Genomic DNA, 26,909 nt, shown 5'->3' on the forward strand with positions numbered 1-26,909 from the left:
GGGGGTTCCTGATAGCTCTGCTCTGCACCCTGAAGGGCAGGAGGATCCCCAACCCCATAGATAAATTAGGAAGGTCTCTAAGACAAATTGTTTTCCCTGGGCTGAGATGGTTACCTTTCCCCTTCCCAGTCAACAGTACACCTCACGGGAAGCCAGGAGGCTGGGTTTCAGGCAGCAGCTTGCAGCCTGACCCCTACCTCTGCCAGGGCCTTAGCCCCTTGCTCTCCACAGATCGTCTGGCTGCTCTCAAATCTGGGTGGCCAGTTTGGCTTCTGGATGGGAGGCTCAGTGCTGTGCATCATTGAGTTTGCGGAGATCATCATTGACTTTGTTTGGATCACTGTCATCAAGCTGGTGGCCTTCTCCAAGAGCCTGCGGCAGAAGCGGGCCCAGGTTCGATACGCTGGCCCACCGCCCACTGTGGCCGAGCTGGTAGAGGCTCACACCAACTTTGCCTTCCAGTCTGACACGGTCAACCACAGCCTCAACCCTGGGGCCTACCCCAGTGAGCAGACCCTGCCCATCCCGGGCACCCCACCCCCCAACTATGACTCCCTACGTCTGCAGCCACTGGACATCATCGAGTCCGACAGTGAGGACGATGCCATCTAGACCCTGTCCCTGCCCACCCTGAGAAGCCCAAGAGCTCAGACCTGAGAAGCAAAGCCAGTGCCCATGGCCTCCCTTTACTGCACCCTCTCCAAAGGGCTGGGATGATAGATGTCCCAGTCCAGAGTCCATGTCTCTCTACAGGGAGGTCAGCAGCTCCTAGCCAGTCCCAGACTAAGGGCTCCATAGGGTCAGGTGCTGGCATGAATACGGGGATTGTGTTCAAATTTGATTTCTGCCCATGCCTAACCCAACCTGAGCCTTGGCCTGGGACATGCCCAGCCAGGCCCCAGAGACCCAAGAACACCCTTTTCTTGGGGCAGGCCACTTCCCTCAGTGCCAGTCACCATCTCTTGCAGAGATGAACAATCGGGCACACCGTGCTCGTCAGTCCCCAGACCTATGTGGCCTTTTCCTTCCTGGCCTTGACTGGCCTCTACAGATGGGACTGGTGAGGGCAGTGGCTGTGCTGAGCAGGAAGACCATCAGGCAAGGGTGGGGGGCTGCTAGGTGGCATGTGTTTTATTCTAGAAAATAAAAGTAGAAAACCCTGAGTTGAGCTCTGTTCTTTGTCTGATGGGGCAGCCACAATGCCCTCCCTGACACATCTCTGGAGCAGAAGGACATCCATGTTGCCTTGAGAGCTAGGCCGAGCCAAGGAAAGGCCCCAGGCAGGTAACATTTAAAGTCCCTTTCCAGCTGTCCCCAAAGCAGTGGCTTTATGACTTTCTTAATGCCACCCAACTTACTTGTTTGGGCTATGAAGACAGAGAGTGAGGAAGGCAGAGAGGAGAGGAAGAATCCTCTGGCTAGCTCCTAATTCAGCAGCTCACAAGACATCTTGGTTTCTCTCTGCTTTCCTAGGTAGGCTGTCCCCACACTGTAGCTGAGGTCAATTCCAAACTCAGCAAACACAGCTAGGAGAGCTCCCCTCTTCCCCAACTGTGAGCGCAAGTTCCCAGGTAGACTCTCAATGGTCAGTGATTGGGTCATATGCCTTCCTCTGAACCAGTCAGTGTGGCCAGCTGGCCCCCAGTGGAATCACATGGTTCCGGGTGGTGGGGCCATGGCTCCCAAGGGTGCTGGATAAAATACAGGTCACAAAGTTAAATAGGAATTTCAGATAAACAACAAATTCATTTTTGTTGAAATATGTCCATGTAATAGTTGGCATATATTATACGAATAACTCAAGTTTTTCTGAAATTCAAGTTTAACTGAGCATCCCGTATTTTTTATTGCTAATTATGGCAACCTCTGTGGCTACCACAGAGGTCAGGGAGCTGTTACTGAAGGAGAGTGGGTCAGCAGAAGCAGACAGCTGGCTGCTGCAGGGCCTGTCACCTGCTGGTCCCAGTGGTGAAGGACCCCTGGCTTTAGAGCCTGGTGTTAAAGGCCCAGCCCTGCTGCTGGTCTGTGACTGGGTCTGTGGCCTAGAAAGCAAACAAGCTGGCCTCCACTTAGGTATATACCCACAGCGGGGAGACGCACTGTCCCATTCCCACCCTGGGACCCATCAGAGCCTTTCCGGGCTCAAAAATTAAACTGCCCAGAAAATCTTAATTCCCACCTCCACCACAAAGAAAAGGTAGGTTGAATGTACTATATGCTGCTGCCCCCTGCCATATCCCAATGGCTTTTCTAGTAACCCTGTGAGTTAGGGACCACTAGGCCCCTGTCCTTCAGATTAGGAGAAGAGGCTCAGTGATGTGCCTTTGCTAAAGCGGGGAGGTAGCAAAGCTGGGACTCCAAGCCCAGTGGCTCTCATAGATCTCAGAGGTCACCACAGGTTCCCGCGTTAGGGCAGTATGTTGCACCTCCAGGTTTCTGGCCCTCCCTTCTCCAAGGCAGGAGCCAGGCTCGAGCCCTGCCAGGCACAGTCTGGGATGAACCACAAGAGAAAACAAAATACTTTTCTTGGTGAGGGGTCACAGCAGATGCTGTTCCAGAGCCAGCAAAACTGGTCCTTAGGCTGTAAGAACAGAATGTGCAAAGAACCCTTGGGCAGCCCAGTGAGACACTATGCTGGCCCCCTGGTGGGGCTGGTCCCCGAGAGGCCCTGAGCTGGGTGGTGCCCCTTCAGAGGCACAAGCAAAATGTCCCAGCTGGGATTACGTGTCTTGCTGTGTGCCTTCCACCCAGAGGTCAGGAGCGCAGGTGTGTCACCAGGCTCACTCTGATCCCAGACCTGCCACGTGGTAGCTGAGTGACTGCAGGCTAGCTCCCTAAACTTCAAACCTCAGTTCCTTTGTGTGTAGAATGGGTACCATGTTTCCTGCCTCCAAGGCTGCTGGAAGGCGTAAGTTAGAGAACGAAAGATAAATAGTCCTGGGAACACAGCACATACCCAGTTCCAACAAGGTGCCCTGCAAGACACCACTGCCATCCCCTCTCCCTTGCTAACAAAACGGTCTCTTCAGAGATGTAATAGCCCAGCCCAGGCAAGAAATCCTGAGGGGTCTAAGCCAGAGTTTCCCTACTGGAGGTGATTTTGCCCCTTGGGCAATGTCTACAGACTTGTTGGCTGTCACAACTAGGGGAATACCTCCAGCAGCTGGTGAGTGGAAGCCAGGGATGCTGTAAACATCTACCGTGCCCAGGATGGGCCCCACGACAAAGAGCTGTCTCTAAACTTTGCTGGTGCCAAGGCAGAAAACCCTGGGGGAGGTTGTCCTGTCCCCACCTTCCCAACCTCTCTTGCAGTTGAGTAGATGCCTGGTGACCAGGAAAATGGCCAATGAAGCCTGGGAGAAAGTCAGCGGGCTTCTGGGAAGGCCTCTGCCTCCGCAGTGGCAGGGACAGAATTGCTTGGCTATGCTCTGGTGGTTGCAGGAGCTGCTCTGCAGGAAAGGTCCCGATCACAGAGAGGCTGGTCCTAGTCATCCACACACTGAATCAGTGCCTGAGGCTGCCACCATTTGACATCTTGTCACTGAGAAAAATCAACTGTTTCAGTTACTCAAACTACATTACTCCATTATTTGTAACCAAGTACATTCTTAACAGATACAGAAGCTACTGGCAAAAGAAGACAGAATCCGCACCATCTGTGAGCTTTAAAAAAGGAAAAGGAAAAACCAAAGTCCTCACACTCATGATGGCCCATAGGACCCTCTGTGACCAGCACCTCTTTCTCTCTGACCCCACTTCACTTCCAGCTTTCCCTGCTGGCTGCAGATGTGCCCCAGGCCGAGTCTGCACTGTTTCCGCTACGTGAAAATTCCTGCTATCGCTATTCTTCACTGTGATTCTTATCCTTTAGGTCTCGGGATTGCCCACCCATCTTACCCCAGGCTGCCTTCCACCCTGATGCCCTCTTATTCCCTGACATCTCAATTTATCTTTGCTGGTTTACCTGCTGATTCTCCCTCCTTCTCTGACAGTGTACCCAGTGCAAAGAGCACGGTGCATGGCAAGAACCCAACCATTTACTAGGAAAGAGGAAAGAAAACAAAGTTCTTGCATTTCACTGTATTTATTAATTCCATTTCAAGACTGTATCATTCAAAAAGGTCATCTGAAAATTCTTCTCTAATTTACATTTTTTTTAAAAAAAATCATGAATGAAAGTCTTTAAAACCAATTCTGCCCAATCCTGGGCAGTTTTAGAGCAAAGCCATTCTGGAGAGCTGCCACAACCCCAGAGCCCCAGCTGGGCCCACCTCTCAGCCAGGTATGGGGTCAGTAGTCCACACTCCGCATGGCAGCCACTGTGGTGGCGAGGCGCCGGGGCAGGCCTTTGCTAACCTGTCTGTAGTCCTCAGGCTTGGTCTTCAGGAGTGTCCCAATGTTCTGGAGGGCACAGGAGGGCTGTAGGCCCAGGGCGTCCATCACATTTATCAGGTAGTCTGTGGGGTAGGGGACAGAGACTCAGCACCAGGCAGGACAGGACTCACAAGGTCTCTAAGTAAGAAACAGGGATGCTACCCCAAGCTCCAAATGCTGTGTATGCCTGTTCTGCCCTTAGGAGGAGGCCTTTACTCTGAGGTTTTTCCCAAGAGGGTCAGATCTGACTGTGAGTTAGGCCCCAGTCCAGGAATTCCAACTTAGTAAAGGATCAGCAACATCCAGAAGCTCCTACTAGGGACTCCTGGGTTCCTGGCCCTGCTCCCCAGTGGCCGGCACTGACCCCTGGGGTTCTTGAGACACATGAGCTCATCACAGCAGTTACCAAAGTCTTCCCAGCAGAACCTCCACCATGAAGACAAGGACAGTGCTGGGAGTAGTGGCCTAACACAGCACAGGTTCCCACACTTCCCAGATGGCGGCCCACTGGGGTACTAGTTAACAGATTACTGAGCCCACCCCAGACCACATCGGTGAGATTCTCTATGAGACCGTCCGAGAACTCTAAGTACCAGGCAGTCTGGACAACATTAGCAGAGTAAAAGAGACCTTGGTAAAGTCCCTCAGCCTCTCTGTACCCCTATTCCCACCTGCTGGTGCAGCTAATATCCACCACACTGAGTATTAAGACAAAGGCCACGAAGGCACTAGACGTGCTGTAGGAGGTGGAAAAATGGGTGCTGCCTTTCCTTCCTCCTTCCTGGGTGGGGACAAACCTAAGGGACCATTACACATAAATTCCTGCTCAAAAGGCCTGGAAGACAGCAGCACCCAGAAGGTCCCTCCTTCCTTTCCAATTACTGCCCAGGTTAATCTCTTCTCCCAGGCAGACTGGAATGCCAGCCATGTCCTACATCTTCCGCTGTCTTCTTCTGAGGCCCAAGTCAGGGGAAGTTGCTTCCCAGAAAGGGTGCTACCATCAGTCAGGTACCTGTCTCCTACACAAGTATACGCATAAAACTGAACTCCATTCGCCTGCAAGCCAGGAACTGTAAAGTGGAAGCCCGTGGACCAACATGACATTTTTTTTTATTGTTGTTCAAGTACAGTTGTCTCCATTTCCCCCCTACTACTCCCGCACCCCAGCCATTCCCATCTCCTACCCTCAATCCTACCTCCCTTTGGTTTTGTCCACATCCTTTACAGTTGTTCCTGAAAACCCTTCCCTCTTCCCCCCATTATTCCCTCCCACCTCCCTTCTGGTTACTGTCAGATTGTTAACTTCAATGTTTCTGGTTCTATTTTGCTCGCTTGTTTGTTTTGTTGATTAGGTTTCACTTACAGGTGAGATCATATGGTATTTGCCCCTCACTGCCTGGCTCATTTCACTTAGCATATGTTGTCCATATCCATTTATGCTGTTGCAAAGGGTAGGAGTTCCTTTCTTTCTGCTGTGTAGTATTCCACTGTGTATATGTACCACAGTTTTGTGATCCATTCACTTACTGATGGGCACTTAGGTTGCTTCTAGCACTTGGCTTTGTAAATTGTGCTGCTATGAACATTGAGATGCATAGAGTCTTCTGGATTGGTGTTTTAGGGTTCTTAGCATATAATCCTAACAGTGGAATTGCTGTGTCAACAGGTAGATCCATTCCTAGTCTTCTGAGGAAATTCCATACTCTTTTCCAAAGTGGCTGCACCAGTCTGCATTCACATGAACAATGCACTAGGGGTTCCCTTTTCTCCACATCTTCTCCAACACTCGTTGTTTGATTTGTTTATGACGAACATTCTCACTGGTGTGAAGTGATATCTCATTGTGGTTTTTAATTTGCATCTCTCTGATGGCTAGTGATGCTGAGCATCTTTTCATATATCTCTAGGTCCTCTGTATGTTCTCCTTGGGGAAGTATCTGTTCAAATCCTTTGCCCATTTTTCAACTGGATTTTTTATCTTCCTAGAGTGGAGCTGTCCGAGTTCTTTATATATTTTGGAGATCAAACCGAGGTATCACTGGCAAATATGTTTTCCCATATAGTTGGTTTTCTTACCATTTTAATGCTCTTTTCTTTAGTCATGCAGAAGGTATTTATTTTGATAAGATCTCATTTATTCTTTCCTTTATGTCCCTTGTAAAAATATCGTTGCATGAAGTATCTGACATTTTCTTGCCTATGGAACTTTTATGGTATCACTACTTAATTTTTAAGTCTTTTATCCACCTTGAATTTATTTTTGTGTATGGTGTAAGTTGGTGGTTGAATTTCATTTTTTTGCATGCAGCTGTCCACCTCTCCCAAAACCATTTGTTGAAGAGGCAATTTTTACTCCATTTTATGCTTCTGTCCCCTTGTTGAATATTATTGACCACAGACTTGGGTTTATTTCTGGGCTCTCTGTTCTGTTCCATTGGTCTATGTGCCTGTTTTTATGCCAGTACCAGGCTGTTTTGATTACAGTGGCCTTGTAATACAGCTTAATATCAGGTATTGTGATCCCTCCTACTTTGTTCTCCTTTCTCAAAATTGCTGTGGCTACTTGGGGTTATTTATGATTCCATATAAAATTTTGAAATGTTTGTTCTATATCTGTGAAATATGTCACTGGTACTTTAATAGGGATTGCATTGAATCTGTAAATTGCTTTGGGTAGTATGGACATTTTCACGATGTTAATTCTTCCAATCCATGAACATGGTACATGCTTCCATTTGTGTCTTCCTTAATTTCTCTCACCAGTGTTATGAAGTTGAGTACAGGTCTTTTACTTCCTTGGTTAGGTTTATTCCTAGGTACTCTACTTTTCTTGTTGCTATATCAAATGGGATTTTTTCCCTGATTTCTGTTTCTGATATTTCATTGTTGGTGTACAAAAATGCCTTTGACTTCTGAATATTGACTTTGTATCCCACTGTTTTGCCAAATTCACTTACTAGGTCAAGTAGTTTTTTCCACCATGACATTTTTTGTGTGGGTAGCAGAATGGTTTGAGGATACTATTAACATTGAATTTGAATATCTTTAAGGGGCCATGTACTGACACAGACCTCACCCATCTCTATCATCCCACAGCTTGAGCTTCACACCTTGGCCGTTTCTTCCCAGACTCTAAACACAAGCATACTCCACATGGTATAAATACAGTAGCACAGAAACTGTCTACATTCCATTTCCTAGCACTGTGGCTAGAACATAGCAGATGCTCAGTCAACACTTAATGAGGAACAGATGGATCAGGAGGAAGCTTAACAGCGAGGGAGAAATGATGTGAACAACTGATTCCTAGGGGCAACCCCACATCTGACTTGGCTCACTAGTTCTGGCCAGTTTTCTGTTCAGTGCTCCTGCTGTACTCACAGGGAACACCAAGAAGCACTGGAATCTCCTCAACTCTCTTCTCTGAACACATGCTCAATGAAATGACACAAGGCTGCTATCCTTCTGTGTCTGCTGAGGCTCACTACCAATATACACCACTCAGGGGACCAAAGAGGCTAAGTTCTAAGCCTAGTTCCACCACTAACTGCTCTGGGGCCAAGAAGAAAGGTTCTCATTTCTGTTTCTTCTTCAGCAAAACAAGAGGCTTGGCTTAGCCCTGTGGTCATCCAGGTCAGAGCTCTGTTGGGTCCCCAAAGAGCTGATCTTTAAGGCCCCTGACACCCTCTTCCATGAGCACCCGAAGAGCTGCCACAGGCAAGTCAGTGGAATGATACAAGAGACTGAGGACATTCCCAGCTGCCTGCCCATAGCACCCCAGCCTCAGAGCACCACCTCCACTGATGAGTGCCAGCAGGAGCAGGTGGGCACATGTCTCTCTGCCCTGGGAGGCAGGTGGGCATTCTAGGACTCCAGGTGGCCTCATTACGTAACTGTTTTATGCCCCCACTTCTTATCAGCATGATGGAGGCAAGGGCAGCAACCTCACAGGAGAGTTTGAAGATTGCGTAAGGCACAGGGTAAAAGTGCTTGGCTTGGCACCTGGGATGCCTGATGCGTAGAAAGAGCTTAACCAATATTAGTGTGGGAGACTGTTATATAAATGGAGCACACCAGGCCAGGCGAGGCAGCATAACACAAGTCTGCACTGATCATTTCAACCCAACTCACTGAAATTTCCCTTAATGTTTTTACCCTCAACAGCCTGGCAGAATGCCTTGACACATTTTCCAAAATACAGATGTCTGGGCTTCAACCCAGACTTATTAAGTCAGAAACTCTGGGGGCCAGGCCTAGAGAATCATCTGCATTTTTAACAACTTCAGAGCCCCTTCTGAAGCTGATATAAAGAGGTGACCTGGGAGGAGACTTCTAGAAGGGAGAGTATTGGCAGTCGCCATGGGCCAGAGCTATTCCACCTGGCGCCTGCCCCAGGGAACCCACCAATGTCAGTTGCCAGCTGCTTGGTGGAGTGCGGGGTAAGCTCAGGGATCTGCAGGATCACATCACAGTAGGTCTGCATCGTGGCTCTGGCAATCGAGCCCAGCCAGTTGTCAGCCACATTATCCAGTTCAGACAATTCATCCCCTGTAAAGGGAGAGACAGTTACCAAAAACCACAGAACCTGCTCAAGAAAACTCATCAGCAACAGCTTTCACAAAACCCTTCTGGGTGAGCTGGCCCATAGCAGGTGCTCTACACACAAACATGCCAAGGCACTTACTAGTCTCACAGTTACCACTCAGGCCAACCGGTATGGACTAAGGACAACAAGGACTCAGAAATGGAATCCCCGCCGGGTTTGGGACCACCCTGGGTGCTGGTGCTGGGTGACCCTGCCCTTTTCATGCCCTGTCTGGCCCACAGAGAAAGGCTCTCAACAGAGCTACATCAGCCATGTAGCAAGGCACACTCAGAGACTACCAGAGCCCCAAACCAGGAACAAGTGTTGGTGCTTCACTTAGACAAATGGGTTGTTGGCCAAATGTATATGAAGAAAAAGAGTATCTGAGCAGAGAGCACAAGAATGGTTTTAAACAGTGCCCTCAATGCACAGAGCATATGTGAGATGACCCCGTTTATAAAAAGGCACATGAGACAGCAGTCCCTCATATGTCACCCTCACCAGCTCAGAGCAACAGACAGAGATAAACAGAAAAATTATTTGCACTTTTAAAAAAATTAAGAAAAAAGTCCTACTGAGTGGCTGGAGGAGTATGAGCATGTGGGGGTACACAGGACATAAGGGAGAAGATGAGGCCACAAGCACTTACTAGGCATACAAAGAAGGGTCCCAAATGTCAGGCCCAACAGAAGTTTGGATTTTTCCCTCTAGGTTCGAAGGGCTACCAAGGTTTTCAAGCAGGCAAGACTCATGAGTCAGAGGACGAGGACAAGAACCAGGAAATGGGCCCTAACCTGTGTAGCTCAGTTGGTTGAGCACTGTCCCATAAAGAGAAAGGGTGCTGGTTCCATTCCCGGTCAGGACACATGCCTGGGTTGTGGCCTGGTCTCCGGTTGGGGGTGCAAAAGAGGCAAATGATGGATGTTTCTCTCCCTCTCTTTCTCCCTCCCTTCCCCTATTTCTAAAAATAAATAAAATAAAATATATACTTCTTTAAGGGCCATTTGGGGTGGGGGAATGAACCGGGAAATGGAAGCAAAACAGACAACACAGGAGAGAAAAGAAATGTCAAGGAGAGTGTTAAAAGGCCAAGGAGATAAAATGCTTGGCTCAACACTTGTGTCTTTGCACGGGACTTTGGGAATGGTCCAGCCACAATGCTTTCTGGGCAGCTTGTACCTGAGCAGCACTCCCAGAAGGCTGGTTCTTGCTGAGGGCCACGTACAGCAGAAGCTCCTTGGAAAGAAAGCACCTGCCTGTGAGATGACCCACCTGGAGCCTGATCACCCAGATCATGACCCAGGCCCAGGAGAAAAGGAGATCTTCCACAGAGCCCAGCCCCACACCAGGCAGCACATTCATCCTCAACCCCAAAATCACAAGTCCACGGCAGCAGCTGCACCTCTGTAGGAGTCCAGCCTCACTGAGGCCCATGTGTGGAAGTGCATGAGGGAAGAGGGTGTGCAGAGGAGAGTCAAAAGCCAGCCCGCACGCTTGCCTCCAGAACTCACTGTTCACATGTGACCCTCCCATACACCACTTCGGGATTCCCAAAGTTTAATCTCCTCATGGGAAAAACACTCACAAAGGCTTGAAACTCCCTTCTACTTATCACACTGTTTAGAAAAAGCCGTTTATCTACGTCAAAAAGTTCCCACTGGCTGTTCACCATCTGCCTATGAAAACTTGCACTATTAAAATACAGAAGTCCTCAGATTATATATGCGTGTTCACTCTGTGACCCCTTTTCTCTGTGGTTGGAAATCTTCATAATAAAATGGAGAGAGAATAAACAAGGACGTAAATATACAGATTGGCTTCTTACGGTAGTGATGCTTTCAACAGTTACAATTTTACTTTATAGCTGGAGTTTATGCCCAAACCAGTGCCTCTCTTACAATAAATGATTAATAAATGTTTCCTAACTGAATGAATGACCAAATGAAAACAGTTACACACTCATTAATCTACGCATATTTTTTTGCAAGGGACAGTGTGATGTTATGTGCTTCTGGGTCTGAGGCAACACATGATCAGACAGCACCACATCTTCTTGCTGAAAAATCTGAACCTGAATTTAATCCTTGTAATAAGAGACACATAAATGAAATATTTATAGGTAAAACAGGATGACATCTGGGCTTTGATTTAAATACTCTAATGAAGAATATGATGGGAATATATGAAACCAGAAGCCATTCTTGAAGCAGATGATAAGTGTCTGGGGTTTTACACTATTCCCACTCCACATGTGTGCACACTCGTGCACACGTGTGTGAAAATTTCTATGAAAAAACTTTTTGAACTTAAGAAGTTTAGACTTCTGGCCAAGATGGAGGGAGGCGTAGGCAAATACGCTTTTCTTCCTCGCACAACCAAAAAAAAGGACAGCGACAAATTTAAAGACAAAAAACAACCAGAAATGTCAGAAAATTAAACCATATGGAAGTCCGACAACCAAAAAGTTAAAGAAGAAACATTCATCCAGACCTGTAGAAGGGGCAGAGACAGGGTGGAGAGGATGTGAAGCAAGGTGCTGGCTGGAGGACTGAGCAGTCCGCATTCACATGAGGATAAGCCAGGAGAAATAACTGGAGAGTAAGACAGACCAAGCAACCCAGGGTTCCAGTGCTGGGAAACTAAAGCCTCAACCTCTGACTTAAAAAACCTGTGGGGGCTGAGGCATCGGAATAAAGTCTCAGCCTCATTGGAGAGTTCAATGGAGAGACCCACAGGGTCCTAGAATGTACACCCACCCACCCGGGAATCAGCACCAGAAGGGCCCAATTTGCTTGGGGGTAGTGGGGGAAAGTGACTGAAAGCAGGGCGAGAGCCCTGCAAGTGGCATTGTTGCCTCTCTGACCCCTCCCTCACACAGAACATCACAACTCAGCAAAGGGGGTGACCCCGCCCTGGAAATTACCTAAGGCTCTGCCCCTTACAACGTAATAAGTGTGCCAAGACAAAGAAATATGGTCCAACTGAAAGAACAGATCAAAACTACAGAAAAAGGACTTCAGCCAAGATGGAGGCATAGGTGGATGTGCCATGCCTTCTCACACAACCAAGTTTAGAGACAACTGAATATTAGCAACAGAAAACACAACCAGAACATGGAAAATTGAACTTTTCGGAAGTCTGTTAACAACAAATTCTTCAGCCTGACCGGTAAGGGGCGAAACCACCGGCTGGTGAAGCAGGGTTGCACAGGAGGACTCGGTCAGACGGACTCAGGCACGGAATCCAGACGCGCAGAATCCAGGTGCAGGGTTGGATCTAGTGAGCGACCGAGCGAGCGACCAGGCGAGCGACCGAGGGGGAGACAGCGGGGGACTGGGGCTGCGTGTTGACTGTGGTCGCGCATTTGTGCGCGGGTGGACAGGCGAGGGAGTGGGCAGTTGGACTGGGGCTGGGCGGGTCCCCGCGGCAAGCGGCAGTGGAGGGCGCCGCCATTTCCCTGCTCTGACCCCACCTCCACATACAGCTTCATAACCCAGCAACTCTGAGTGGCCCGGCCCAGGTGAACCACCTAAGATGCTGATCCTCACCCAGCTGTGAGAAACAGCAGAGGGGGTCGCCATTTCCCCACTCTGACCACGCCCCCACATACAGCGTCACAACCCAGCGACCTGGGAGTCCAAGGCGCTGCTTCTCAAACTTAAAGGGTATGAACAGACCAAAAATGTTGCAAGAAGATCTCAAAGCCCCACAGCCCATAGATCTAAGCGATGAAGAAATAGCAAAACTCTCAGACGCACAGTTTAAAACACTGGTCATCAGGATCCTCACAGAACTGGTTGATTATAGCCACAAATTAGACAAATATGTGAAGGCGAAACTAATTGAAATGAATGGAACTGCACAGGACACCAATAGCAATGAAAAGCAAACTGGGACTGAAATCAATGGAGTGGACCAGAAGAAAGCAAATAATGGCCAAACAGAAAAGAGTCAAGAAGCAAGAATTCAAAGAAATGAGGAGAGTCTTAGGAACCTCCAGGACATCTTTAAACACTCCAACATCCGAATTATAGGGGTACCAGAAGGGGGAAAGGCACAGCCACCAGTGGAAAACTTATTTGAACAAATAATAAAGGAGAATTTCCCCAATCTGGCAAAGGAAATAGACTTCCAGGAAATCCAAGAAGCTCAGAGAGTACCAAAGAAGTTGGACCCAAGAAGGAACACACCAAGGCACATCATCATTACATTAGCCAAAATTAAAATGAAGGAGAGAATCCTAGAAGCAGCAAGAGCTAAGGGGACAGTCACCTACAAAGGAGTCCCCATCAGACTGTCAGCGGATTTCTCAAAAGAGACCTTACAGGCAAGAAGGGGCTGGATCAAGAGGTATTCCAAGTCATGAAATCCAAAGACCTACATCCAAGATTGCTCTATCCAGCAAAACTTTCATTTAGAATGGAAGGACAGATAAGGTGCTTCTCAGATAAGGTCAAGTGCAAGGAGTTCATCACCACCAAGCCCTTATTATATGAAATGTTAAAGGGACTTCTCTAAGAAAAAGAAGTTAAAGAAACATGAACAGTGAAAGGACAACAAACTCACAGTTATTAACAACCACACCTAAAACGAAAGCAAACTAAAAGGACAGCTAGATCAGGAGTGGAAACAGAAATGAAGATCTCAAGGAGGGTTAGCAACAGGGGAGTGGGAGAAGGAGAAGGGGGGAGAAGGTACAGAAAATAAGTAGCATAGACAGTAGATAGAAAATAGAAGGGGGGGCAAGAATAGCATGGGAAATATAGAATCTAAAGGACTTGAGACACATGGTCGTAAACTAAAGGGGGGTAATGGTGGGGATGGGGGGGTGGGGTGGAGGGGAATGAAAGGGGGAATAGGACAACTGTAACAGCATAATCAATAAAAAATTAAAAAAAAAAAAAAGAAAACAAAGAAGCTACTGAGAAGCCAAAGAACTTATATGTATGACCTATGGACACAAACTGAGGGGGATGGGGGAATGCTGGAGGGTGTGTGTGTGCAGGGCAGAGAGAGATTAAAGGTGAGGGAAAAAATGAGACAACTGTAATAGCATAATCAATAAAATATACTTTAAAAAGTAAATAAATACAATCCAATAAGAAAAAGTTTGGTGTACTGTATTTTTTACATACAATAGAGAAATATATTCTTGTGAAACATTTCCGACAATAAAGAAATACAGAGTAAAAAGTAAGCATCCTTCACACCTTTCCTCCCACTCCCCCACTGATACCAGCATATATGCTTAAGACCTGTTTTCCAGGTTTCTCCATGCCTATGTATATGTGGAAATACACAGGGTTGGATTTATTCAAAAACATAAGGGATATTACATGTATTATTTTGTATACCCCAATCTTCTTCAATCACTATTTTATTTTTTTTTAATTTTCATTTATGTATTTTTAGAGAGAGGGGAAAGGCAGGAGAAACAGAGGAAGAGACACATGATGTGTGAGAGAAACAGTGATTGGTTGCCTCTCTCATTTCCCTACTGGGGACCTGGCCCGCAACCCAATTCTCTGAGCCACACCAGCCAGAGCATCAGTAACTATTATACACTTAGCTGTGGGACTTTGGAAAGCTATATGCAATGGGGGATAGGGTACTAAAGTGAGCATGTATCACACCTTGAAGCCACCACTACCCTTCCAGCAGGTCACTCTCACCTTGCTCAGGAGGAAATGGCAGCTTTCCTGCACGCAATGCCAGCTCTAAGGCAGAGTCCTCCTGAGTTACAAATGGCTCTAGGTTCAGGGGAAGGGACATGATATACTGCCCGATCTGAAACAGAAGCAAGCATTTCAGCCCGATGATGATGCACATAGATAATTTCATGAAATATAACCAGTACTTGTGTGGTGGCCAATGACAGAAAAATTGCTACACCGGGGGCAGCCCCATGTCTGAGCTTTCCAGTGTGTGCTAATACTGGCTATGGCAACACCTTAAATAAATACTCAGTGGTGGTTCCCATGTAGAGCACAGACTCATCCTTCTCACTGATGGCCTCAATATCTTTGGCAGGCATTCAACACCAGGTCTACCTCAAATGAGGTAATGGATATCTAAGTACTTTGTACAATTTACAGAACTTGTGTTAACTATAAGTTATCGCTGTTCACAGACCAAAACACCAATAAGAAGTTAAAGTCCACAAGTACATGGCCAAGCAAATACTGTCTTTTGGATTTGAATCTTGGTCTCTCCTTTCTGGTGATTTAACCAAGCGAAGGGAGAAATTTTGTTAGGAAAAAAACCCATTTGTAATTATATAATTTGGAGAGAAAACTATACTGTTTTCATAATATAAACTCTAGGAAATAAACACAACACTTTCTTGGCCAGTGAGAATCACAAAAGGTAGGTCTGTAAGATCTTTGGACAAGCCACAAATAACACAGTGTTTGTCACATGTTTGTCAGAGACATGTGACTATCATCATGAATGTATTCCAGATACCTGTTTCATAACTTGGAACTGTTTTGTGTTTTAGGGTAAGTATAAAATAATAAGGCTGATTTCCAGATTATGACAACATAATCTGTATTTTTTTTAAAAGTCTCTGAACCTGTTGTTGCTTTTTTTGGCTCCATATTCATTTGAGACATTCATCTCAACTTAGAGTTGATACAAACTCTAAGCTAAAGGTCTGGGGCCTCTCAGCCTGGCCTCACAGATACATCCAGTGGAGGTCCCCCTAAAAGTACAGTGTCTGGAAGTCTACATAGACTCCAAAATCTACCCAGTCCAGAGGTCTACACAATGATTACATCCTGTTCCCCTGGCTGTAATAAGTCTAAACATTTTACAGTCCATTATACTACCCACCCCCACAAAAAAGTTTGGTCTCCCTTTAAAGAAGTCGCATCTCCCCCTTTCATTTACTTAGTATGATTTTTCACTCAAACCAGACAAGTGGCCACCTACCTCGCTAATAACTACTGCACATCTCTGCTTGAAAATGGCAATAGATTCTTTTTTCCACAAGTTCGGAGGAAGATAAGGTGCCGATTTCTGGTGTTGGGAATTCTCCCTTCGGGAAGCACTTAATTCCACTTAGCAAGCACTTCCTGAATACTTACTGTGTGCACAGACCCCAGGCATGTTCCTGTACTTGGTATACCTTTCATTGGTAGCCACATCTTTGGCTAAATTCACAGACCCAACTTTACTCAAAATAAAACATCACCACTTATCAATCCCCAGCTGGGGTGTGTACAAGAGGGCAACCAACAGATGTCTTTCTGTCTTTCTCTCTCTCCACCCCCTTCTCTCTCTACAAAAATATGTACTCAGGTAAGGATTTTTTTTAAAAACTCTGCTTGCTTTGAATTCAAACCTACATACACATGGTTCTGAAAATTGATCCAGCCTTCCCAAATCAGAATGTCTTACTGGACTCAAACTCTGATGCTTTCAGGTACCAACTGCTCCTCATATTAGGGAGGTGGGAGAAGGATGGCAGGTTTTCAGGTCCTGATATCAGCATGCTTCCCAGGCTGATTTAAGAACTCAACTGAATTTCCTTAAAGTCCTGGACATGGATGGAGACCATGCAAAAGCAGAGGTCCAACAACACTGCTGGGATAATGACTACTTTGCCCAGAGGACCCAGAATCAAAACCCAAGGTGAGGCCTAAAGGCTGTAACCACTAGGATGGAAGCGCATGGCAGCTCTTACATTGCTGATGTACTCAAGGGGGGTGAGGCTGAAAGTGGGCAGGGCATCCGTCAGGGTTTCTCCAATGCCTGCTGTGCTCCAGCTCTGGGGGAGGAAGGAGAAGAGGGTCAATGTCATAGCACCAGGCAGCACAGGAGATCACCACACAAAGGTGGAGTTCCCAAAGGCACTGTATGCTCCAAGCTGGCAGACTAGGGACTTCTCTTCTTTAAACTATCACCTTGGAGCCCGACACAGAGGAATGAACTCTCTCTGCATTCCTGCATTCTCTGCAGATCCACGAAAGAGGGCCCCTACCTACTCTGCTGAACTATTCTGTGGGAGTCAAGTCCTTGGTTTTTCTCTCAGCACAGGAAATGAAGAAGTGGATTTCTCTACTCTGAGTTTTTCTACTGGGTAGAGACAACAGGCAAAAAGTTGCTAGGTGCAGGTAGCCACACTAACTCCTGTGTCTTTAGCACTCTGCAAAGGCTAGGACACCCAAACTCCACCACAGAGACCACATGTAATCCTTAATCTTGGGAGGAAGGCTTGGGAAGCCCTTTCTGGCTGTAGGAATATCCAAACCACACTCACCAATACCACTTTATTAAGTAAGCTACTGCTTTCATTTCTACTTGCCTTCTGGATCTATTTCTCAACTGACTCAGAGAACTCAGAGGGGATGAGAAAGGAAGCAGTCTCCACCCTGCCCCCAGGTGCCCCTTTGTCAGCCCTCTACCTAAGGAGACCTTCAGGACCAACACGTCTTTTTGCATCATTTCAAGTGGGAATGTCTCTGATGTCACTGTGAGCCTCTCCACATTCTCTACAGAGTTAGGGAAACTGCCAACACACACATAGTTACAGAGTTCAGCTTGGCACACCCTCACACGTAAATCCAGTTTCTTAATTCCAACCTGAGTCACTCTAAAGCCAGCCTGGAAAACAAGGCCCTTTCTGGCTGGACTCCTGAGGTCACGCTGTAGCTGTGCCATGATGCCCGACTTGGATGCCTGATCCTTTAAGTAGCGTTCTGGGAAGGTCCTGACCACACCCATGGCTGGGCTCTGGCCCAGACTAAGCCTCAACCATCCTCCCCAAGCTCTAGCACAGCATGATTCTGCCTAATTTTCCTTGCTCTTAGACAAGTTCTTTTCTTCCCCATCCCTGCCCCTACGATTTTCTAAACTTTTTGTTCTTGCCAAGAATCCTTTTTTGTTTCAAAATGTCCTTTTTTTTTTTTTTCAATTAACTCCCACCCCACATGTACCAAGTACCCATGATGTACTAGGCTTTTTTACAGAGGAGACAAAGAAATCGCCACTGCCACACACATACATGTAGTCTTCCCCTTCAGGAGGTCTCAGAGGCAGATGCAATCAGTGTTCAGGGAAACAAGAACACAGAGTGATTAGACAAAGGGCCAGCCACAGGACACGTGAGGTGTAAAAAGAAGCCTTTGAATACCGGGCTAAGATAAGGCTTTACCTTTGAGAAATAAATTGCAAAGGGGGTGGGGGGAGAGGAAGAAACAAGAGACAGACAGACAGATAGACAGACAGACTGGGTGCCTATGGAAGGCAACCTATAGTGCAAAAGAGACATGAGATATTTATCAACCAACTCCAATGCACAGAAGTAATCTGAATCCTGATTCAAACAGTTAAATTGTGACATTTATAAGATAATGGGAAATTTGAACACTTATGGTTCAAATTTGGTTTCATTTATCTTCTTTTTCTAGTTAAATAGTTCCTCTATTTTAAATAAGAGGTATATGAGTATATGAATTAGGATGGCTGGAGTTGGTCCTGTTGAAGCAGAGTGATGAGGATATGGAGTTCTCTCCTCTATTCTTGCATATGTGTGAACATTTCCATAATAAAAAGTTTTAAATAGACTATCACACTGGCCCTGGGAGGACTGGTAAGGGTTTTGAGTGGGGAGACACAAAATTAGAGCAATCTTTCATGAAGATTAATGCAGCAAACTCTGAGGAGGACTGAGGATGGGAGACAGATAGAAAGCTAAAGAAACAATTTAGAGACCATGAGAATCTGGAGTGGGGCAGTGGCCATGGAAACAGATGGGAGCCATATTTAAAAAGAGGGAACAATGACACCTTGGTGATGAAGTCATTGGCAGAGAGGGACACAGAGGGTTGGGAGGAGGCCCTGGGAAAGGTTTCCAAGAAGAAGCAGGCACCGCAATGTCAGAAGGTGATCAGGTGGAGAGGAAAAAATAGTAGTTTGGAATTAGGGCCCAAGAGAGTCCACCGCCTGCTCTGAAAAGCCATCTCTGCATTGTTCCTGTGTCTGTCTCTCCACTCGCCCAACTACCTCTGCCACAGCCTCTTCATCAGCCACTGTGGACTCCAGCAGCTTTTTCACCAGAGTCCTCAAACTCTCGCTTTTTTATAAAAATCTACTGCATATGATCACTGGTGTGCCCCACCATGTCAGACACGGCCGTGGATACCAGCTCTGAGATCACCACTAAGGCCTTAAAGGAGAAGAAGGAAATTGTGGAGGAGACAGAGAATGGAAGAGATGCACCTGCTAAAAAATGGGAATGCTAATGAGGAAAATGGGGAGCAGGAGGGTGACAAACGAAACAGATGAAGAAGAGGAAGAAGGAGGGGATGAGAAGAAAGAGGAAGGAGATGGTGAGGAAGAGGATGAGGATGAAGATGAGGAGGCCGAGACAGCTACAGGCTGATGAATATGCTGACATGAAGAAGACCACCAATGAAGATGACCGGACAGCAAAAAAGGAGAAGTTAAACTTTAAAAAAAGACCACCATGACCTACTCACTCTCCACTTCCCATCTCAGAATCCAAACATGGTAGCCTGCCAGGAGAGTCCTGCCACCCCGTCCACCTGCCCGCCATGGGCAGCGTCACCTGCAGGTGACACGCATTCTCCACCACCCAACCAAAACCATAATGTGAATTTGCAACAGAGGAGCAGGAAACCAAAACTTCCAAGGCCCTGCTTTTTTTTCTTAAAAGTACTTTAAAAAGGAAACTTTGCTTGTATTTTATACTAACATCTTATATTTTTGTACATATTGTTAGGGATCAGCCACTTTTAATGATCTTGGGATAACCAAACCAACCTTTGGAGCATTCTCTGTTCTGAGTTTGTTCATGCGACCATGTTCATTATAATCTCGAAGGAGGAAAAAAACCTTGTAAAAACAACAACAGCAGCAAAAAATCTTATCCTGCGCATTCCAGTAACTTTTTGTATAGGTAATTAGCTACATTATAGTAGTTGGCTTGTATGAGATGGTTTAAAAGGCCAAAGACAAAAGGTTGCTTTCCCCCCCTTTTTTTGTCTATGAAGTTGCTGTTTATTTATTTATTCAACCTGTTTGATGTATGTGTGAAACAATGTTGTCCAACAATAAACTGGAATTTTATTTTGCTGAGTTGTTCTAATTAAAAAAAAACATGTAAATAAACAAATAGCTAGCAGGCAGAAAAGGTAGACTTGAAATGGGCAACTGGGAAATGCCGTAGATTATTTTTCAGTTGCTCAAAATTTATTTAAAGTTTCCCTCAAATGGGCTTTTCTATCCATCTGTCACCAGGTAATTCAGGTGAACTTTAATAATCTATCTTGAAATGGAATAGAGTGTGGGTGTATATTCCTGTCATGTAAATGGGTGGTACAATTGACCAGCAAACATTAAAAACACACCTTTAACGACCAAGGCTTAATTTTCAAATTCAAAGACTGAGTGTTTGTGCCTTTGTGCTGTGCTTTCGTGCTGGCACTGGTGGAGAACACCCCCAACCTGCAGAGCTGCTACCTCCTTCCCCACACCCCAGGTGCTATGCTAAGACCCAAATGAGAAGGCCAGAATGAGGAAACCAAAAACCAAATCATAACAATGAGCTTGGGAATGCTGAAGTGGAGGTGAGGACAGGTGGGAGGTCCATGCCTGGTTCCATGTAGAACCAAGACCAGGAGAGTTAAGATTTCAGAAAAAATGGTCAGGATTTTGAGCTTTGACTAAGTGAAAATAATAAAAGGGACCAAGCCTGGAGGTAGGGAAGGGGGATGAAGGCAGTGAGGATGCTGTTCCCCTCACCTCTGAGGATAGATGAACCAGTGTCAATATTTTTCTAAATGCCTGACCAGCACAGCTCCACTGGCTGGAGCAATGATCTATAAGCTATAAGGTCACAGGTTGGGTTCCCTACCAGAGCACAAGCCTAGGTTGTGGGTTTGGTTCCCCAGTAAGTACACATACAAGAGGCAACCATTTAATATACCCCTTCCTCCCTTCCCTCTAAAAATCAGTAAGTATGTCCTTGGATGAGGACTTAAAACACACACACAAATACAATGGAAACAAGATCAGCAAAGACAATGATCCCAATCTCTAATAGTTTCCATAATGTTTCTTAACCTTGGAGAGATCAGGGAACGAAGTTCTTGCAGTGAAGAAACTAGTATCTCAAATTCAACCATTCCTTTGGTTTCACTTATTTTCTTTTTCTAGTTAAATTCAAATAAAATTTATATGGTATGTGTCGTTTAAAAAACACCCTGTGCTATACAACTGCACCTTCTTCCAGTGGTGCCTGTCCAGACTTCAACATGTGAGCTGGCATGGAGAGAAGTCTGGGTGGAGAAACAAATGTTCACACTGCTTATTCTACCTGGTAGAATTCTGAAGGGATTTATTGCTGTTTCCTTCATATTCTCCTCTATTGCTTGATTTATGAAAATGAATATATATACTTTTTATTTTTAAAGATTCTCATGCCTCTTAAAAGAATGAGAAACAGAGAAAGAAAACCACCCTTATGAAGCATCTACTGCTTTAGCAGCCATTGTGCTAAATTCTATCATACATAAAATCTGTATGTGAGAATTACCATGTCCCCATTTGAAAGATGAGATAATGTCACAGAGGAAGCACCAGGCTCAGTAGAGGGATGCAGAACCATGTACGGGTGATGCCCAGGTACAGCGCTGGGACATCAGTGGCTCTCCTCCAAACTTACCCTGCCCCCAACCATACTAGAAATGCACAGTCTGATTAGAATAGATATCATGGTATTTTTCATGGAAAAATCAATAAAAAATTAAAATCACGGAACTCCAGGGATAGAAAGAACCTTGAAATCATGTAGTTCAACCAAGTTATTTTATAGATGGAGACTGAGATGAACAGAAGGGCTGAGACTGACCAAAGTTACACAGTGAACAGTGAGTTGCCCCTGATGCCCGGCCTGGTACACTTTCAGGGAGGCAGTAAGAAGCAAAGAATTTATAATTATGCCAAACTCATTCTTGTTGCTTCCCAAAAGGATCTCCTGGTTATTAAAGCCCCAGAACTGGATCTCTCCCACAAGACTGTCTTCAAAAGAAGCCAAATCCCGATAAACTTGAGGAGACAATAAGAAGGATTAACCTGGGGATGTTCCCAGGAAACCAGAAGGAAAAGTGAAGAGATCAGGACAAGGGAAGACTGAGCCAGCAGAGAATATATGCCTGGTGGGCAATTCCTTGAAAAGGAATTTGGACAACCAGAAAGAGAAGAGAGGCAAGGAAAGTGAGGCACTTCAGGAAAAGCCAAGTAAAAAAGGTACCAAAGACAGAACATAGTAGAACCCTTCTAACACCCTTCCAAAATCCTACATCAAATCTGGGAAGGCACTCTCCAGAGTAAAGTTCCAGAACAGATTCTCTAGAAATGTTTATAGTATGAAAACAATTTCACAAGACAATTAGCCCCTCTGACTTGCCCCTACCCACCCAGTGGCATGAAATCTCCCTTACTTGCCCCGTGGAGGGCACAGCTATGCTGTTCCTAATGGCTGAAGTTAATCAAGCAATAGTAATAATCCCAAGAAAGGACCTGAAAATACAGCATCACAGTAACTGTAAGATAAGGAATTCTTGCTAAGCAATGAACTGCAAGGGACAGTGCCTCTGTGCGTAGAACTGCAGGAATGGGGTGGGGCGGGAGGTGAGGGGGAGGAGCAGGGAGAACACTGCTGGGAAGGAGGCAGGGCTGTAGGAAACTCACTTCCATCTTGGGAAGGAGCAGCAGTTGCTGTTTGATGCGCAGGAAAACAGAGTCAAAGGCGAGCTCGTGGGCCTGCTGGTTAAGTCGAGTCAGGGCAGCTCGGGACACAGATAGCAGGTTGTGGTTACTTGACCCTTTTTCCTAAGACAAGAAAATACAAAGAGCAGTTTATTAGGCCTTATATCCAACCCAGGTTATTGGCTAGTTACACATTTTGAACGCACTGAGAGGAAAACACTGGGGGTATGGGGGTGGTGTTCTGGACAACAGTGGTTCCCAAAACGGGACCCCTGGGGCACAAGCCAAATACCAGACACGCTGGCTCTACCCTACAACTACTGAATTGGAATCTAGCAGGATACTGGAGTCCAAGAATCTTTATTTTTAATTCACTTTCCTAAGTGATTCTGATGCATTTGAGCAAACACAAGCTCATGGGTTGGCAGTTTAGAAAAAACTGACCTGTAACTGTCCCTCAGGGATATAAGAACAGGAAAACCAATCATAAGTATCATGTACAAGCAAGAGTAATGGACAAAAGCCCTGATCCCCAGTGAGGTCAAGTCAATTACACTGGGCAGTATGCCAGAGCGTGCATAACCGGTGTGTGCCCAGGAATTCCAAACAGCCTGAGAAAACTCAGAGATGGAAAATGGTACCTTAGTTTTGCTATTATAAATGAACCGATTACAACAAACAGAAATAAATCAGATTAGCAATAAAGATAAACAGAGCTGCTTTGCTCTAATCACAGAAGCATGGGTGAGTGAACTTGCGGAACTGCTTTAACAAGGGTTTGCCAAGCTCAAATGCAGACATTTGGTGGGCCAGTGTGCAGAGGAATGGGGGAGGCCCTGTGAGGGCAACACTGAAGCTGCAGACAGGTCCAGAAGCACACTGCCGTCTCCCCAGAGCCTGAGCACCATCAGGATAATTCCGGATGGTGTTCAGGGCTTTGGCAGCAACATTTCCTCTGCCTATCACTGAGACAGGAACCTCAAAACAGACCAAGGGGGTGTGAGGATGATTCTGGAAAGGATGCCTGTGGCCCTCTTGCAACCTAGGGGTCATTCCCAGGAAGCTGTGTGATTCATTCCATTTGTTGGGAAGTCCTTCTATCCCTGGACCCCAAGAGTTTAAGCTCAACGTCAAGGGCAGCCTTATGGAAGAGAAACTAAGACTCTAAAGGAATAGCTAGGAGGGCACACTTGTCCCCAAGTCCTCAAGTTGCCTCCTGTAGGAACTCATAATGGAGGGGCAGCCTGGGCCCCTCCACCTTGCTCCTCCCTGGGAAAGAGGCACTTTTCTGACTGCTGGGCTGGGATCCACCTTTCTGGTTCTGCCCACTGGCAGGCCTACACATTGTGGTCCCCTCTGTCATTCAGTAAAAGGGCTGTCTCTGCAGGGATGCCAGGGCCTGGTGACAGGTTTAACTCTGAAGGGAAATATAGCAAGCTCCTTTGGCTGCAGATCTAAAGCCACATTCTCCAGCTTACCTTTGGTCACTAATACTGCTCCATTTACCTGACTCCTTCATTATACTGCAATTGGTTCCAACCCAGTCCAGTAGATTAGCCCCTTAAAACCACAACACTAATGAGAGAGAAGTGGCAACAGGACATGCCAAGGCCCAGGGCCCACACAGAGGGCCAGAAAGCCTAGATAAGGAAAGAGTGAGTGATAAGGGAAAGCATCCATTGACAAGAATGTCCTCATCTGGTGCCATACCTTGAGAGTATAAAGTATTTCCATTAAGCTGGTATATTCAGCAGTGTTATCTTTCTGGAGATAATTATATTCTTGCCATGGGTTCTTGGTAGAGCTCTTCTTGTCTGTCAAGATGCTGTCCTGAAACCCAGTCAGGCTCCGAGGGCTGTAGGAGTCAGACAGATACTTCCCAGCTGTGGACAAAATCCTGCAATGACAGTAGTGAGCATTACACCCCAAGCTATTTATGTGGAACTTTCTTCTTGAAGCATTCAGACTGCTTCTTAATAAATCCCTGGATATTCTCATGAGGCAGGTGGATATAGGGTCCATTTCCTTTTATAAGGAAATGAAGACGTCCTTCACCGCTGGGGAGTGAGCTGGATCGCAGGCGCACAAGAGACACCAGGTATTGTTATTTCCTATTTAATACTCACTCTTCTAGAACATGCTGTCTTCCTAGTATGACATGCAGCACACAGCACCACTGTCACTTTACTGCAGTCTGGAATACTGTGCACTTTCTATGCAGATCTTCCTTGTGATATGACTATGACGTCTGTAGTAGTCAAAGCCATGTGAGTATCCAGACAGGGCAGTGGGACAGCTGGCCCCTGGAGAGCACTGACAACAGCTAGCTGCACACCTCCACACACACTGAACTGGTGTGTGCTGGAAACTCACCAGCACTGTGAAGTTTCCTTTTGTGGTTTAGGTGCTAGAGACATCTGTTTAGAGAAGCTGGCCCTTTTCAATTTCTCTGAGAAAGGAAATCACCCCAAGGAGGTTTTATGTGATGATCAACCTCTGCTGCTGGGGAAGCCAGATCTGTCTCCACCAAGCATGGCCTCCCCTCACGGATGCTGAAAATCCTCCACTTTGTTTTTCTTTAGCCCAACTTTATCCTCCAGCCTACACTTAAATGGGTACAGAATGATACAAACACGTGTAACCAGGAGAACAAATGTTGCGCTATTCCCCAACCCCTCCTTTAATGTAATTTCTTATGAAAAACAATGCTTTGGACATGGCAGCTTTTAGGTTGAACTCACTACTTTTTTTCCAAAAACAAATCCTATGAGTTGTCAAAGAATGAATATCCATACTTACACACAAATCCTGGGGACAGGCCCTTCCTGAGGACCTGTTGTCAACACAAGCAGTTACCTGCCTCTGCCATTATGGTCAAATTAGTTTCCCTGTTGCTTAAACCTACCAGTGATTTTGGTTGGGTCCTTATCTGCCAACCTGTGGCCATCCCTGCCACTGCCTCACTTCCAAGTCATCACTGTTCCTCATCTGGACCTCAGTAGCCTTCCCTTCCCCTAATCCTTCCACACTCCACTTACTCTGTCCTACTATGGGTCAACAGAATGATCTCTCCAAAAGACAAGTCTGATGTTGTCTTTCTCCCAAAGATCCCTCTGCCCCCCCAAGATAAATCTAAACATGCCTAGGCAGGGCACCCAAGCCTTCCATCTCTGCAGCCCTTGTATCCTAGTCATGGCAACCACCCCATTCCCCCAATCCCACTCTCTGTGCTTCCCACATGTGCATGCCATGCTCACACCCCTCAACCAGAAATGCTCACTCCTCCTCTGTGCAGCTGGAGAAACCCCACTCCTTCTTCAAGCCCTGGTCCCAGGGGCTTCCCTGCTGCCACGTCCTTCCTAACCACCCCCCCCAATCCCCACAGCTCCAAGGCACTCAGTCTTCTCCCATCAATCTCTCACCTCTCTTATGGCATTTATCATCTTGTCTCATTTCTCTTTCACTAGAAGGTGAAGATAAAACAGAGTGTTCTTCATCTTTGCGTTCCCAGCACCTGTTACAGTGCCTCACACATGGCAGGCGCTCAATAATTATCTTATGAATGCCAGGTAAGCCTGGGTTTAGTGAGCAGGAGGTTGCCCTCTGGGAAGCCAGCTCTCCTTTGCAGGGATACCACAGCACATGTGTCAGTCTCAGTCAGTTGCGGGAAACTGGCCTCAGCATGCCATCCAAGTTGAAGTCAAGTATTAGAGGGTACAGTTTGAAATGTCAGAATAGTGTGCTCTACAGCAAAAATCAAATATTTTAAAATGTATAAATATAGCTCCAAGCTCAAGTACCTCATGGTATCTTTCCCTAAGCTTCTCATCCAGACAGAATCCATTAGGTGGTCTATTTAATCATGAGAACCTGACTTCCTGTTCTGTGTTATTTATTAGATTGTGAACTAAAACCACATGAAATGAACACTAAATTTCCTCATTTGTCAAAGAAAATTTTCTCAGAACTGTAGTGGGCTCTGAGCTAGCTCTTGGGAATATCAGATGACAGAATATAGTTATTGCCTTTAAGTTCAGGCATTAATGGGGAAGTCTAGCATGTGCCTATGTGGGACTAATATTATAATTCTGCCTACTTCCTCAGTTCACTTTCCTTTCATGAAAAGTTGTTACCTACTCCTCAGTCGCATAAACTTGTAAGTTTCTATTAGATTCCCCAAAACTGACTATTCCACTGAATTGCCCCACTAATA

The 26,909-nt window shown here is 46.1% G+C and overlaps 2 protein-coding genes across 6 annotated transcripts in view; one reads left to right on the forward strand and one right to left on the reverse strand.

The window, feature by feature from the left end:
* The window catches only part of SCNN1B (sodium channel epithelial 1 subunit beta), a 60,678-nt gene extending 59,515 nt beyond the window's left edge, over positions 1-1,163 (forward strand). For all 4 annotated transcript variants that reach the window (XM_037140466.2, XM_037140465.2, XM_053671734.1 and 1 more), the window contains one exon: positions 232-1,163. In XM_037140466.2, the coding sequence (XP_036996361.2) occupies positions 232-612 (381 nt within the window). In that variant the 3' untranslated portion in view covers positions 613-1,163. The remainder of the gene's footprint in view (positions 1-231) is intronic.
* A 2,908-nt stretch (positions 1,164-4,071) lies between these two features.
* Positions 4,072-26,909, reverse strand: part of COG7 (component of oligomeric golgi complex 7) — an 85,635-nt gene continuing 62,797 nt past the window's right edge. Inside the window, exons 12-17 of one of the 2 annotated variants that reach the window (XM_037140462.2) lie at positions 24,407-24,593; positions 22,679-22,819; positions 16,647-16,730; positions 14,632-14,746; positions 8,779-8,922; positions 4,072-4,457 (exon numbers count right to left, since the gene is read on the reverse strand). In XM_037140462.2, coding sequence (XP_036996357.2) covers positions 4,291-4,457; positions 8,779-8,922; positions 14,632-14,746; positions 16,647-16,730; positions 22,679-22,819; positions 24,407-24,593 — 838 coding nt within the window. In that variant the 3' untranslated portion in view covers positions 4,072-4,290. The remainder of the gene's footprint in view (positions 4,458-8,778; positions 8,923-14,631; positions 14,747-16,646; positions 16,731-22,678; positions 22,820-24,406; positions 24,594-26,909) is intronic. The other variant, XM_053671788.1, reaches the window with a different exon arrangement.

The sequence above is a fragment of the Artibeus jamaicensis genome, unplaced genomic scaffold (assembly GCF_021234435.1).
Source record: "Artibeus jamaicensis isolate MK-2021 breed Jamaican fruit bat unplaced genomic scaffold, CSHL_Jam_final contig_700, whole genome shotgun sequence".
Classification (NCBI taxonomy): Eukaryota; Metazoa; Chordata; class Mammalia; order Chiroptera; family Phyllostomidae; genus Artibeus; species Artibeus jamaicensis.